General features: G+C 42.7%; 1 protein-coding gene across 1 annotated transcript; it reads left to right on the top strand.

Annotated features, from left to right (window-relative positions):
• Positions 1-1,895: 1,895 nt before the first annotated feature.
• On the top strand, positions 1,896-10,282 carry LOC126004276 (corticosteroid-binding globulin-like). Its single transcript, XM_049770735.1, has 4 exons — positions 1,896-2,283; positions 5,839-6,109; positions 8,983-9,130; positions 10,097-10,282. Exons 1-4 carry the CDS (start codon positions 1,896-1,898, stop codon positions 10,280-10,282), a joined length of 993 nt encoding a protein of 330 aa, XP_049626692.1.
• Positions 10,283-14,096: the final 3,814 nt, after the last annotated feature.

Raw genomic sequence — 14,096 nt, 5'->3', positions numbered from 1 at the left:
ACTCACAGCCCCAGCGAGACACGCCTCAGCCGAGGCAAGCCGTCAGGGGATGCTTGGGGAGGCCCCCAAGTGTCTGCCAAGCAAAGAAACCAGCACAATCCACAACTCCAACAGAAAACTCACAGCCCCAGCGAGACACGCCTCAGCCGAGGCAAGCCGTCAGGGGATGCCTGGGGAGGCCCCCAAGTGTCTGCCAAGCAAAGAAACCAGCACAATCCACAACTCCAACAGAAAACTCACAGCCCCAGCGAGACACGCCTCAGCCGAGGCAAGCCGTCAGGGGATGCCTGGGGAGGCCCCCAAGTGTCTGCCAAGCAAAGAAACCAGCACAATCCACAACTCCAACAGAAAACTCACAGCCCCAGCGAGACACGCCTCAGCCGAGGCAAGCCGTCAGGGGATGCCTGGGGAGGCCCCCAAGTGTCTGCCAAGCAAAGAAACCAGCACAATCCACAACTCCAACAGAAAACTCACAGCCCCAGCGAGACACGCCTTGAAGAGATTAATCTATTTTTCTATTTCTTCACATTTATTTTCCTACAGGTTTTCTATTTTTTCCTATTGTTTTTTTTTCAAGTTTATTTGATTTTGTTTTTCTGTATTGGGGCCAAACCTGGTGGTACTAATGATTCAATCCTGGCTCAGTCTGTGTTCTAGGGAACATATGTGATGCTAGAGACCAAACATTGGTTGGCCATGCTCTAAAGAACACCTAAATATCTTACTAGTTCTTTGGACACACTACTTGAATATTCAGTAAAATATTTAAACACCCTTTATATTTAAATATATATGCATATGTATTTATTAGCCAGTTCTTTTCAGTTTACTTCTCATAATTATAAAATACATTTAATATCCTAGTTAGGACATCAATTTAGCATTTATTCAAGCGTAACCTCATTAACACACAATAAATATATAATTTGTGTCTAAAATAACTAAAATAGTATGGGGACAGAGCTCTTATGGAGCATACCTTTAATACATTATTTTGTCTCCAAAACAGAAGAATCATTGTTTTAAGGTAAAATATACAGAATCAGATAGAAAATAAAACCTGGAACGACAAGCTAAATCAATAATATTACAGATTTTGTAACTGCCTTTTTTTTACAGTACATAAGGATTTTTATTTCTTCAACATACTCATTTCACTCTCTATAATCCTCTCATTTCAACCAGAATTTCCCCTTTCAGCATTTATTGCAGAGTATACCAGAAATAAATACCTCCCTCTACTTGAGTTTATTTGGAAAAGTCTTGATTCCTCCATTTTCACTGGAGGACATTACTGGATAACATTGCTGGATATAGAATTTCTAGTTGGCAGTTTTACTTTCAGTACTCTAAAAAATTTAGTTGCATGGATATTCAAACTTTATGGATATTGATTTCTGTTAAATAATATCAGATTAAGCATTAATTTGTTGCTGCAAGTCAAGTGAGAATATAGATATCCTCTGGTAAGTATCTGATAAATCATATAAATATGTTCATAAATTTTAGACTATAATATTGAGGTCCAGAGTACTGATTTGTTGTAGGTCACACAGACAATGGGGAGAAATATTTGGGGTTAATGAATCTTCAGCTCACACTGAAGGCCGAGAGGCCCTAATACAGCACCTAACAAGCATTCCTTACTTGACAGGGTTTGAAAATACGACACAATGCTGTTCACCCTCTACACCTGTCTACTCTGGATGATTACTAGTGGCCTTCAGATGATCCAGGCTCAATATACCTCTGAATACATGAACCCCAAATATACTTATCAGAAACTTGCTGCAAACAATATTGACTTTGCCTTTAACCTGTTTCAACACCTAAATGACTTGACTCCCAATGAGAATGTCGTCTTCTCCCCTATAAGCATCTCTATGGTCTTGTCTATGATGTCCCTGGGTGCAGGGAACGAGACAGGCTTCAAGATTCTTCAAGGCCTTGGTTTCGACCTCAGTCAGATCTCCAAGCAAGAAATCCATGAGAATTTCCAACAAATTTACAAACTCCTTGAGCAGTCAAACAATAGCTTAGACATGATAATGGGAAATACACTGTTCTTCAAGAAAAGCCTAAAACTTCTGGATTTGCCCTCAGATAACCTCACATACTACTATGGGTTAGAGAAAGTGCCTATAAATGTCAGAAACTGGACCAGAGGTAGCAATCAAATCAATGAGTATATCAAGAATAAGACACACGGAGGAATCTCAGACTTGCTCTTAAAGCTGAAGTACCCAGCCAACCTTGCCCTGGTCAACTACATCTTCTTCACAGGTATGTTCTATGAATCTCATTATGATAATAATCTGTCTGCTATTGCAGAAACAGAACCATCCAAACACTGATTGAACTTAGGATAGACAAAGCAGAGCGCATGTGTGACTTGGCTCTTTTCTATAATCCTTCCAGGAAGGTGGATGTCAAGAAGAGTTGAATACATGTAACATTCTCAAATTCTTTCAGGTTGGTTCAAGGCCCAAATATGTAACCATGAACCATTTGTCAGCCTAACCTTTGACAGATACAGACTGAGCCTAGCTGTAGTCAGGCATGATGCCAGGAAATAGATAATGAACTGTCATAACCCCATTTTAGTGGATCACAACCTTACCCAGGGGCCTGAATTCACTTATACTTTATCACTGATCACTGGTGTACAGTGGAACAGTCCACCCTTAAAAGTCTGGTCCCATATACTATTGCTTAAAGAGCCTCTGATTTGGTCACCAGGAGCAACTCTTTGTCTCATTAGTTTAGTCCCATCAGTCCTGAGGATGCCAAGAAGCTGAGAAATAGGAGACCTGTACACAATGACACCATGCCAATGATGAAACCCAATGATGTGGAGGTGTGCAGGCCCCTCTAGGCTCAAATACTCCTCCTTGTACTTGTCTGCCATAGGCTTTTTTCCTGAATTTTGGTATTGTACCAGCCTCTAGTTAACCAATTCCAGGTGCCAGACACTAAGCAAATGTATTGAACTCCCAAATAGACAATGGTGCCATGCATAGAAGTACATAGTCCAGTGAGAATTATGGAATTTTGGGGAGCCCAGAAGTGGGTAATTTTGCCTAGACTTCTTTTCCAACCACTGTCAGGTTTAAAGAATTTCATGAATTGGGGCCTGAAAGATAGAAAAGCAGTAAGGCATTTGCCTGCATGCAGCTGACCGAGAAAGGACCCGGTTTGATTCCTGGCGTCCCATCTGGTCCCCCAGCCTGTCAGGGGTGATTTCTGAGTGCAGAGTCAGGAGTAACTCTTGAGCACTGCTGAATGTGGCCCCAAAAACTAATCAATTAATAAAGTTAAATAAAGAAAATAACTTTATTAATCCAGAAAAATCTGGTACACAACATCCTTCTCCAAAAGACTAAAACTAGACAAATCACACTTCCCAATTTCAAACTATAAAACAAAGATATCAAAACCAATGCGGGACTGGAAAATAAATTATAGAGTAAGTGTGCAGAAGAGAGCTCCCAGAAAAGACAGTTTCAAATATTTATTATTATTATTATTATTTTAATATGTAGTCATATCTTGCAATGCTCAAGATCACTTCTGGATCTGCACTCAGAAATAACTTCTGGTGGAACTCAGGAGCAATATGGGATCAAACACAGGTTGGCCATATCAAGGCAAATGCCCTACTCATTGTAGTATCTCTCTGGTCCCTCAAATATTTTTCACTATACTTGACTAAGAAGTCAAATGGATTAAAAAAAAAACTCCAGTAAATAAAGGAAAAATAAGAATAATCTCATGCAAAGGAATGAAGTTTTGTCTTTTTATGAGTGTGGATATCAATTTTGTTTCAAGGAGCCTCCCCTGATAGTGTACAGAGGTTATTCATGGCTTTGTGCTCAGGAATCATGTTAGGGGACCATATAGGATGCCGGGGATCAAACCTAGGTTGGCTGCCTGCAAAGTAAGCACCTTATCTACTGTACTATTGCTCCAGCATGTAAGTTTTAGTTTCCTCATATCTAATATCACTCATAGAAATTAAAGCAAAATAAAACCAAAATGTAAACATATAACCACTGCCATAAATATCCTAGTAATTAAAAAAGAGAAAAGCTCCTTAAATTAGTTTGACATGATGCTTTGGAGATGATGCCAGAATCACAAGTAGCAAAAACAAAGACAGCTCAAGAAAAGGAATTAAACCAAGTTAAAAGTGTATGCTTCATCAAAGGTAGACTAACCAAAAGGATAATGTACCTTCAACAACAGATTAAACCCATTTCTATCTGTAGACTAGTATTTGACTATATAAACATTTACCAATAGAGCTCAATACCACAAAATAAAGAACCCAAGTAAAATTGACTTAGGAACTGAATAATAAAATAATTCAAATGGTCAAGTATATGAAAAGGAATTCAGTATTATCAACCATCATAAAAATGCAAAACAAGGGGCTGAAGCTGTGATGCAGCAGTAAGGTGTTTGCCTTGCATGCGGCTGACGTAGGACAGACTGCAGTTTGATCCCCTGGCATTCCATATGGTTTCCCAATCCAGGAGTGATTTCTGAGCACAAAGCCAGGAATAATCCCTGAGCATAACTGGTTGTGACCCAAAAACAAAAACAAAAAGACAAAATAAGACATGACCCCCCTCCCAAATTAGTCACTTGACTCTACTAATAAAAATGACTCTTTAAAAAATAAAAAAGAAAATAGTAGGTTTGGGCAAATATGGAAAAAAAAGGAATGTTAGTGCTGCTTTAGTACAAGGATAACTTTGTAAAACTACATTGAAAAACATTACTTAAGTTTCTCAAAAAATAAAAGAAAGGGAACTAACCTATGGTCCAAAAATTCCACCTCAGATATTTATCTTAATAAAATGGAGGGACTTTTGAAGAGATATGTACACCTTAATAACTGCAACACAAGAGACATCTTTCTTTCTTTTTTTTTTGTTTGTGGTTTTGGGGTCACACCCAGCAGTGCTCAGGGCTCCTGGCAGGCACGGGGACCACATGGGATGCCGGGATTTGAACCAATGACCTTCTGCATGAAAGGCAAATGCCCTACCTCCACGCTATCTCTCTGGCCACTGGAGACAAGTCTTGGAAGTGATCTAAGTGTTCACTATGACTGAGTAAATGCAGTAAATGTTGCCGACAAAGTCTGGGTCCACAAGGGATCACATATATAATGGCAGACCTGTTACAGTAAGAAACAAGTTATGCCAATAGAATGTACCCAGTGATTATTAAAGGACCACATGGTGTTGAATATCAAATTGCAGTCAGCTACATACAAGATATGTGTCTCAACTCTGGCATCTAACTCTTATTTTGTTTGTTTTCATTTTGGGGCCACACCTGGTGGTGCTCAGGGATTACTCCTGTTCTCTTCATAGAAATTGCTCCTGGCAGGCTCAGGGACCATATAAGATGCCTAGAATCAAATTCTGTTGGCTGTGCTGTTACTTCAGCCTCCCTACCTCTTAATTTGAACTTTCTTTTTTCACCTATAATTATTTGAATACGATTTCTTCATAGGTATCAATCACTTGGGTCTTGCTTACAATGTTCTACCAAGATGACTGGTAAAAGAGGGACAAAAATTGGTTCATTAGATGCAAATCCATTTGTACTCTTCTATTTTGTAGAAGCCAGTGTTGTAGAAGATGTAGAAGTGTTGTAGAAGCCAGCTATGTCCAATCTGTTGGGGATGGAAGATTGCCCACTCTCTGTCTCTAGGAATCCATGCTTTATCAGGACACTAGAAAATCAGGAAGGGTCCTGAACAGATGTTCCAGCTCTGAATAATCTCTTGCTCCCCATTCTTGCATTTGCCCTCTCCCTTTGAAGGCCCCTGGATACAAGGCTTTGACCCAGAAAATACCAAGGAGCAGAACTTCATTGTGGATGACCAGACCATAGTGAAGGTGCCCATGATGTTCCAGTCAAGGATCTTCAACTTCCTGTATGACCCAATACTGCAGTGCTTCGTGGTCGAGTTGACCTCCATGGGCAAAAATAAAATGCTCTTGGTCCTTTCAAACAGAGAGGAGATTGGCACAGTTATCAATAGGCTGAGCCATGAGACCCTATATAGGTGGTCCCAATCCATCATCACCAGGTAACTCCATCTTTTCTCTGGGGTACATATATTCCTATCTGCTAGGACCCCAGACAGTGATGTGCTCTGACCTACAACTATTTGCTGATCACACTGCTCTCCTTCTGAGTTTTCTGTCAAATGAGTGTTATGTCCCTGGGAGATAAAGAATGATCTCTCTGTATTATTACATTCTTCCAGAACTTTCTTTAAGAGAACTTAACAGCCAACTTGTCCTCCACATGTCCTCATGGACCTTTCACAGTGTCTATAGTTGGTTAAGTTATTCAGGTGTTATCATGAATCTTAAATCAATCTAAAATTAAGAAAGAATGTATGGGAATGAGTATCCAGTAAGTTATTAAGTATACCGGTAGCTGGGTGCTCATCAGCCATAGAACAACCTCTTCTGCGCATGGGATGGGCACAGAGTATAAGTGAAGGGTTGGCAAGGTGTGGGAGAGAACAATGCAACAGGAAGGATGTAAGGAGCCAATGGATTCAGTTCCTGCTTCTCGAGCATTTTTGAGCTAGAGGAGGTCAATATTATGGTCATCTTGTGCTCAACTCCCATATTTATTTTGGATGAGGGAGAAGATGACCTTAAATATGACCCCTATGTTGGGGCCGGGCGGTGGCGCTAAAGGTAAGGTGCCTGCCTTGCCTGCGCTTGGACGGACCGCGGTTCGATCCCCCGGTGTCCCATATGGTCCCCCAAGCCAGGAGCAACTTCTGAGAACATAGCCAGGAGTAACCCCTGAGCATTACCGGGTGTGGCCCAAAAACCAAAAAAAAAAAAAAATATGACCCCTATGCACAAGAGATTCAAGTAACATCTGCTCAAGAAAAATGAAAGTAAAATCACTCCACAATGGATGAGGTGAAGTTCTGGCATGGCCTTGGGGTTCTGCTGATTAGTAGCACAAGTTGCAAGAGTCCCCGTTGAGGTTTTTGGACTAGTTGGCATTTCTTTCCTCCCTTTCTCCTTTCCTTCCATCATTTATTCAATCACCCTTCCATTTAATATACCTCAGTGGGATCACTGTCAGAGAACCAGGAACAAGTCTAATTTTAAAGGAATGACTTAGGGTATAGGGCATAATGAAAATTTCCAGGCAGACCTCTGTTCTGGACTAGAATCAAAATCTAACAATTAGTGGTAGGGCTGTGGCTGAGTCCTATAAGTTAAAGGAAAAGAGATGCAAAAATGTGCAGCCACAAAGAGACCTGCCTGGGAGATGGAGAGTTTTCCAAGCAGCCTGTGCTGCCAGAGAATTCAGCGAATGCAGACTTAAAGTGCAGCTTGGGGAGGCAGGAAGTGGAGGAGGCTGAGAAAACTATGCCCAAGGCACCTCCAGAACCAGGGAAGGAAAACCAGAAGAGGAGGCAGATTGCCTGGAATGAACTGCATCATAAATTACTGAGCAGGCAAAAGTCTATAACAGGCTTTGTGACAGAGAAGTTAGTGTTTCTCTGAGGTATTACCCATTTAGGCTCATTCCTACAGAGGGAAACCAGGTGATCCTTATGGGGAGATCTGTCCAGTCCTCTGTGCATAGAAGTGCCTGGAGCTTGACCTCCTTCTGCATCAGTTCTCCACAATATGGGGGTCCACATTCTGAGATCTTGGAGTCTCCTTGCATCACTTGAGCAGTGTGGTTGGGGTGTGGGTCTCTAGTGTGCATGGAGACCTATGTTTGGGTCATTCTATAGATTCTTTGCCACTTTTCACCCTTTCAGCTGTTCCCTCCCTCCTCTCTCTTATCCCTCCAAGGAACCAGTCATTTGCATGTGAGGCCACCAGGGGGTGAGAAGACACAGCCAGTTAAGGAGGCTGCTTCCTCCTCTAGCCCTGCCCATTCTGTTGAGGAGATGAAAAATAATCTTTCCCTATACCCAAAATTTCTTCACCAAAATATGTTGACATGAACCAGTAATTATGCCATCTTCTTCCAAAATTTTGACAGATACAGAGTAAAACTTGGCAACTTCAGCCATCATAGTATATTGCTGGATCCTGGGAATATCTTTGACTTTTCACCTCCACACTTCAGCCTCACTTTCCCCTTCCTCTATGCCCCTTATCTTCATTGTCCATTACCCCCATGCCCTAGGAGACAGAGTGCAAGGTCCCATTCACACCTAGCCTTCTTCCCTTCTTCCTTTGCCTAAGGAGCTGTCAGACCAAAAGACCTGGTTTCCAGTTTCTCCACTTAGAAACTCAAGGAATTCAAGGGAGTCATGGTATCTCTTATTTGGCAACAGATGATTTCTGCCTAGCAAGGGCATATTCCTATGAAATGGATGTGCTAAGGTCTTCTGCTCAGTTCCTCCCAGTCAGAGTCCTCTGTCTCCTGCAGTCCCCAGACAAGGATTTTTCCAGTCACCTAATCTGCTCTGGTTCTTCTAGTTCTGATAGAAGAATTTTTATAAAGTCCTGTCTAGAACTTTTGCTCCTGCTGAATGCTCAGGGATCCCAGAATCTTCTCTCTGTCACTCATTCTCTCTCTCTTCTCTCTCTCTCTCTCTCTCTCTCTCTCTCTCTCTCTTTCTCAAAGACAAGAAAATCCTCCTTTCCTCCCCGCGTGCCAGGAGGTGCTGGGGGACAAACACATGGAACATAGAGACAGATATGTCTGTGGGAGCATAGACCTTATTCAAGTCAGTGTCTCAGTGTCCATGGAGCAGCTGGATTAGCTCAGGGAAGCACTGGAAAGGAGAATGATTCTGAGCCCTGAGAGGAACCTTCTGAGAGAGAAGGAAGAAATTGTTTCTCCTTTCTGGTTCCTGTGTATTTCAACCTAAAGCAGGATCTGGAGGTCCAGAGAAGGACACAGTGCTAACAGCCAAGCCTGGCTGGCAGGAATGTCTAACCCATCTGTTTCCTTGAGCAGCTATCTGGACCTCTATGTCCCCAAACTCTCCCTTTCTGGCATCTGTGACCTTGGGGACATCATGAAGGGCATGGGCATAGCAGACCTGAAGAGGACGAAAACAAACCTGGCCGGCCTCACTGGCAGTGCCATGAGGAAGTTGTCCAAGGTAAGAGTCTGGGTTCCTTCACTCTATTCTTCCACAAATCCACACTGACAGTGGCAGGAGCTCTTTCCAGAATGGTCTCTGGATCCCAGATCTTTCCTAAGACCTGAATTTACTCTAGGCTCTCTGGGGGCTCAGAAGAGAAAGAGACAAAAGTCATCAGCTGGCAAGAAACTGGGAGGCAAAAGTCCTGGTATTCTTCAGTGTCATAAAGGAACCAGGGAAAGGAAGTGGTCAGAAGGGCACTAGGCAGCCATGAGAAGATGGAGAGTGGAGAGGTCTGAAAGCACCCACTGTACACCAACAATTTCTTTACTGTCTCCATCCCTGTTCTCATTCACTCATTGATTCATTCATTTTGTAAGAGTTCTTCAGGGTGCTGGGGATGTCCCCATGGCACTGACCTGACCTCAGATAGCTGACTGTTCTCTGGCTGATTAAAGTCAGAGGGCGAGAGTACATTGGGGAAAATGAGAGACAGGTGCCCTCTATTGCCTGCACATGACCTTGAACCCTGGTGGAGATTGGCATGTAGTAGGTACCCAGTAGGTACATGATGCCCCCATCTTCCTATAAACAGCACTTCTCAGTCTCTAGGAAGACTGCCATGAAGGTAAGGTGCTCACTAGGGTTTCTGAGCTAGACAGGAGTGTTTTCACCTGCCCTGGACTTGAACCCAGACCTCATTCCCAGCACTTATGATACATGCCAGGCCCAACTCAGTGACTTGGTCCCAGGTTCACAGAGTAAGGGACAACCATAAGCTATGCCCAGCTTTTCTATGCCAGCTTTGAGCATGTGCTGACTTCAAAATTCCTGCTCTTTTCAGCACATTCCAGGCAGCGATGTTCTTTTCCTAAATGCACGGGCACCATCACTCCTTCACTCAGGAACATGACTGAGTACAGGAATGTTTTGAGTTTTTTTTTTCCTCTATTGAGAATCTTTCCCTTGGGTCCTATCCAATAGGTACTGCATATGACCAAGCTGGAGATCACTGAGCAAGTTACAGAGCAAGATGTCCCCACAGATGATACCCTGTACAGGAACCGCAGGCCTATGATTCTCCGATTTGATCAGCCTTTCCTCCTCATGATCTTCGACACAGACACATGGAACATTCTTTTCCTGGGCAAAGTGATTTATCCAGTCTAAGAGCACAGACCGATAGGGCCACAGTTGCCTTGGCAGTTGGCATGAGACTATCCCTAATTGCCCCCCAAGTCCTCACTTCATAATAAACAGCCATCAACTGTCTGCAGCTAAGCATTTGTGTGATTTAAAGGGAAGGGATCCCATTTGGCAACTTTAAATACTGTCCACCCAACCCACCCAAGGTGGATTCTTCATCCTGCTATTTATACCCGGGGGTGCTGTGAGGACCTGCCATACAGTTGTGTATGGAGACACAATTCTTCCTACAAAATTCTCTAAGTTTTACATTATTTATAAATGGAAACTAAGGGGCTGGAGCAATAGAACTGTGGTAGGGCATTTGCCTTGCACGTGGCTGACCCAGCATGGACATGGGTTTGATTCCTGGCATCCCATATGGTTCCCCAAGCCAAGAGCAATTTCTGAGCACATAGCCAGGAGTAACCCCTGAGCATCATCGGGTGTGACCCCCAAACCAAAATTAAATAAATAAATAGAAACTTAAAGAAGCATCATCTAAGTACATCCTCTAAATACACTACCAAAAGGAGAAAACATTGAGGGAAATGAGACTGGTGACAGATATTAGTAAGCTCAGAGATAGGGAGTAGGTAAGTATATATAAAATAGATATATAAGTATACTTACATACTGATATAAAGGGAAGTAAATAGGTAACTATTCTCTTTGTGGGAGCACATGACTACCTGTGGGGGTGCCAGCCAATCTTATGTGGATAGCAGAACTAATGCCTATTGGGTTCACACATGGAAACTCTTCTTTCTTACCATTAAAGCATGCAGGCAGGTAGGGAAGGTACCCCCTGGGCCACGAATTCTTGAAGAACTCTTGAAATGTAATAAAAGATGTAATGAAAACAGGGCAGGAGATTTGGAGGTGTTAATTTGTCACTGTTAAGATCTTTGCCAGAAGCCTGTGCAATCCAAAGGAGACAGGACACCATACTCCACACTATCCCCATCCCATCCCCACCCCACAACACACATCCAGAGAAGCTCCAGCAGAAACAAAAGCTAGAAAAGGAATGTAAAAGAAGGCCATCAATTATCCCAGCCCTTCCCCCTGACAACTACCCAAACAACAGGACTCTTGCCTAGAAAGAAAACCCACTGTGGGCATGCTGGTAAAACCCTATAAAAGCTAACTTGAAACAAAGGAGAAGCATACATGCATGTTGCTGACCCATAGCTGTGGTGCTGGCAAGCACATGATGCCCACATTTCCCCTTTTGAGATGTGGACTTTCAGGTTTTCCTATTTTCATTTGAAGACATGTACTGGAGCCTGTCTAACACTGGAAAACCCACTATCTCTCGATCATGTTTCTTTCTCTTTCTGTCTCTCTATGTCTCTGTTTCTATCTATTCTTTCTCTTTCTCTTCTCTCCCTAGACTCCTATGCATCTCACACCCCTTCCTTTGAATTTTTTTAATAAAACTTGTTTTTACTTTACTCCTGAGAAAAAGGCAATGGATTTTAGAAGGCCTGGGGAAGGTCTAACACTGACTGTCCCTTCTTACAAAGAGGTTCACAATCCTAGATCTCCCCAGCATCTCCCCCTAGTGGCAGTCAGAGGTAGGTGGAGAGAAAGTAGCAGATCTCCTTCAGGGGCTGCCTCTGCTCTCCCACCAACTTCACAAAAGTCACCCAAGATGCCTCCCCTGTATCACAACTAAACATCTCCTCGGTCCGCTCTATTGCTCTAGTCCTCTGTGGTTGCTGAGTGCACTTGTGCCCACCACAGCTCCAGTGTGTTGTAGACAAGGGCCCTTCCTACTCAGGACATTCAGAACTTTTAGATGTGGCTCAATGAGGTGGCTTTGGGAAAACTGAACTCAGTCTCTAGAATATTAGGGGAATGTTTCACTATATTTGATGTTTTGTATTGTTTTTTGGTTTGTTTGTTTTTGTTTTATTTTGCATGACCAGAACCCTTTTTTCTTGCCTCACTTTTTATTTGTTTGTTTGGGGGGAAGGCCATACCTAGAGATGATAAGAGCTTATTCTGTGCTCAAGGATCTTGTCTGACAGGGCTCAGAGGACACAAGGGTGCCACTGGAAGTCAAAACTAGGTCAGCCAAATTAAAGATAACTTCCCTACTACAGTATAATTTTCTGATCTGATCTTCCTCTAGGGGGTGCTGTTGCACTTCAAACAGGCAGGCAGGAAGTTAGGGGAGCCTTCTGGTAATGAGTTCCTGGACCTAAATAAAACTGGAGATGAGATTTTTCAGGGAGGGACTACAGAGCATGAAAACCGGCAAAGCTTTGCAAAAGCCGGCTCCCTGTGTGTGACACAAGGCGGGGAAAATCCGCGAAAGTACACCGGCCCAGTGGGGCCCAACTGTGAAAAACTGTGAGTGTGACCTGTCTATGTCTGTCTACTGTCCTCTTGCGTGAAACTCCTGCGAGTGGGGCAAAAAGAGGCTCCAGTGGAGCACGGCCTCTTTCTAAGGAAAGAACTCCATTGCAACAAGAAGGAAAAATCACACTAAGAACGGCGCTATATCACAGAAGCAAACATTTCTCTCTGGACTGTCTTCTCTGTTGCCTGCTCGGGCCTAAGATTTGACCCAGTGTGAGGCTTCATCCACGGAGGACTCCCCTCCCTTAGAGGCAAGTCAGCCCATCCAGAAAGGGAGGAGCCAGAGGAGTGTGCTGCCTGCATCATATAGATAATGAATACCACCACAACACGTAGAAAAACCCACAATACAAGTGTGACAATGGGGAAACAACGCAGGCCAGCATCAGACATAGAGAATGAAGATGACAATTCTGAGGACCAGATAATGACCAACCAACTAATCAACCTCTCAGATAAGGACTTTAGACTAGCAATATGGAAGATGCTCAACGGACTCCAAGAAACCATAGATCGAGTTGAACAGAACACTAATAAGAACCAAGAAAATATGAAGACAGAAATCACAAAACTCCAAACTGAAATAACATGTCAACTAACAGGACTGAAAAAGTCAGTATACGAAGTGAATGACAAAATGAATAAGCTCTGGGACAGGGTATCAGAAGCTAAGAATAGACTTGGTGCTGTGGAAGATGAGATACATAACAATTCCATACAGCAGGAGAGATTGGACAAAAAACTTAAAGCAAATGAGCAGACAATGGAAAAATTAGTCAAAGAATGGGAACAGATGAAAATAGAACTCTATGATAAGATCAACAGAAACAACTTAAGAATCATTGGAGTCCCAGAGACCCAGGAAGAAAATTTCCAGGAAGAATCAACGGTCAAGAACATCATTAAAGAGAAACTTCCAGAGCTAAAGAATATATGTGATCAAATCCTGCATGCCCGAAGAGTACCAACCAAAGGAGACCCCAGAAAAACTACCCCAAGACACATCCTAGTCACAATGACAAATCCCACAGATAGAGACAGAATTCTGAAAACAGCAAGATCAAAAGGGGAAATCACGTTCAAGCAAGCTTCCCTGAGATTTACAGCAGACCTGTCACCAGAAACACTCAATGCCAGAAAGCAGTGGTGGGATATTGTGACAAGACTGAATGAAATGAATGCTTCACCCAGAATACTATACCCAGCAAAACTCACTTTCCGGTTTGACGGAAGAATACATGGCTTCACAGACAAAAAACAGCTCAGAAACTTCACAGACACAAAACCAGTCTTAAGAGAAAAACTGAAAGACCTAATCTAAGACAAGACTACCCAAAAGACACACCAAATTTTGAAATAAAGATGGCGTTAAATCCCAGGACAATTCTTTCTCTCAACGTCAATGGACTAAATGCACCAGTTAAGAGAC

This window comes from Suncus etruscus, chromosome 3 (assembly GCF_024139225.1).
Source record: "Suncus etruscus isolate mSunEtr1 chromosome 3, mSunEtr1.pri.cur, whole genome shotgun sequence".
Classification (NCBI taxonomy): Eukaryota; Metazoa; Chordata; class Mammalia; order Eulipotyphla; family Soricidae; genus Suncus; species Suncus etruscus.
This window is presented reverse-complemented; position numbering and strand designations above follow the sequence as displayed.

What these genes read in the sequence shown, in the direction of transcription:
- LOC126004276 (XM_049770735.1), top strand. Translation starts at nt 1,896, where the DNA reads ATGATGTCCCTGGGTGCAGGGAACGAGACAGGCTTCAAGATTCTTCAA. An exon ending in TCCCAATCCATCATCACCAG is followed by an intron (nt 6,110 to 8,982) that starts GTAACTCCATCT and finishes TTCCTTGAGCAG; the next exon opens with CTATCTGGACCTCTATGTCC. An exon ending in CCATGAGGAAGTTGTCCAAG is followed by an intron (nt 9,131 to 10,096) that starts GTAAGAGTCTGG and finishes CCTATCCAATAG; the next exon opens with GTACTGCATATGACCAAGCT.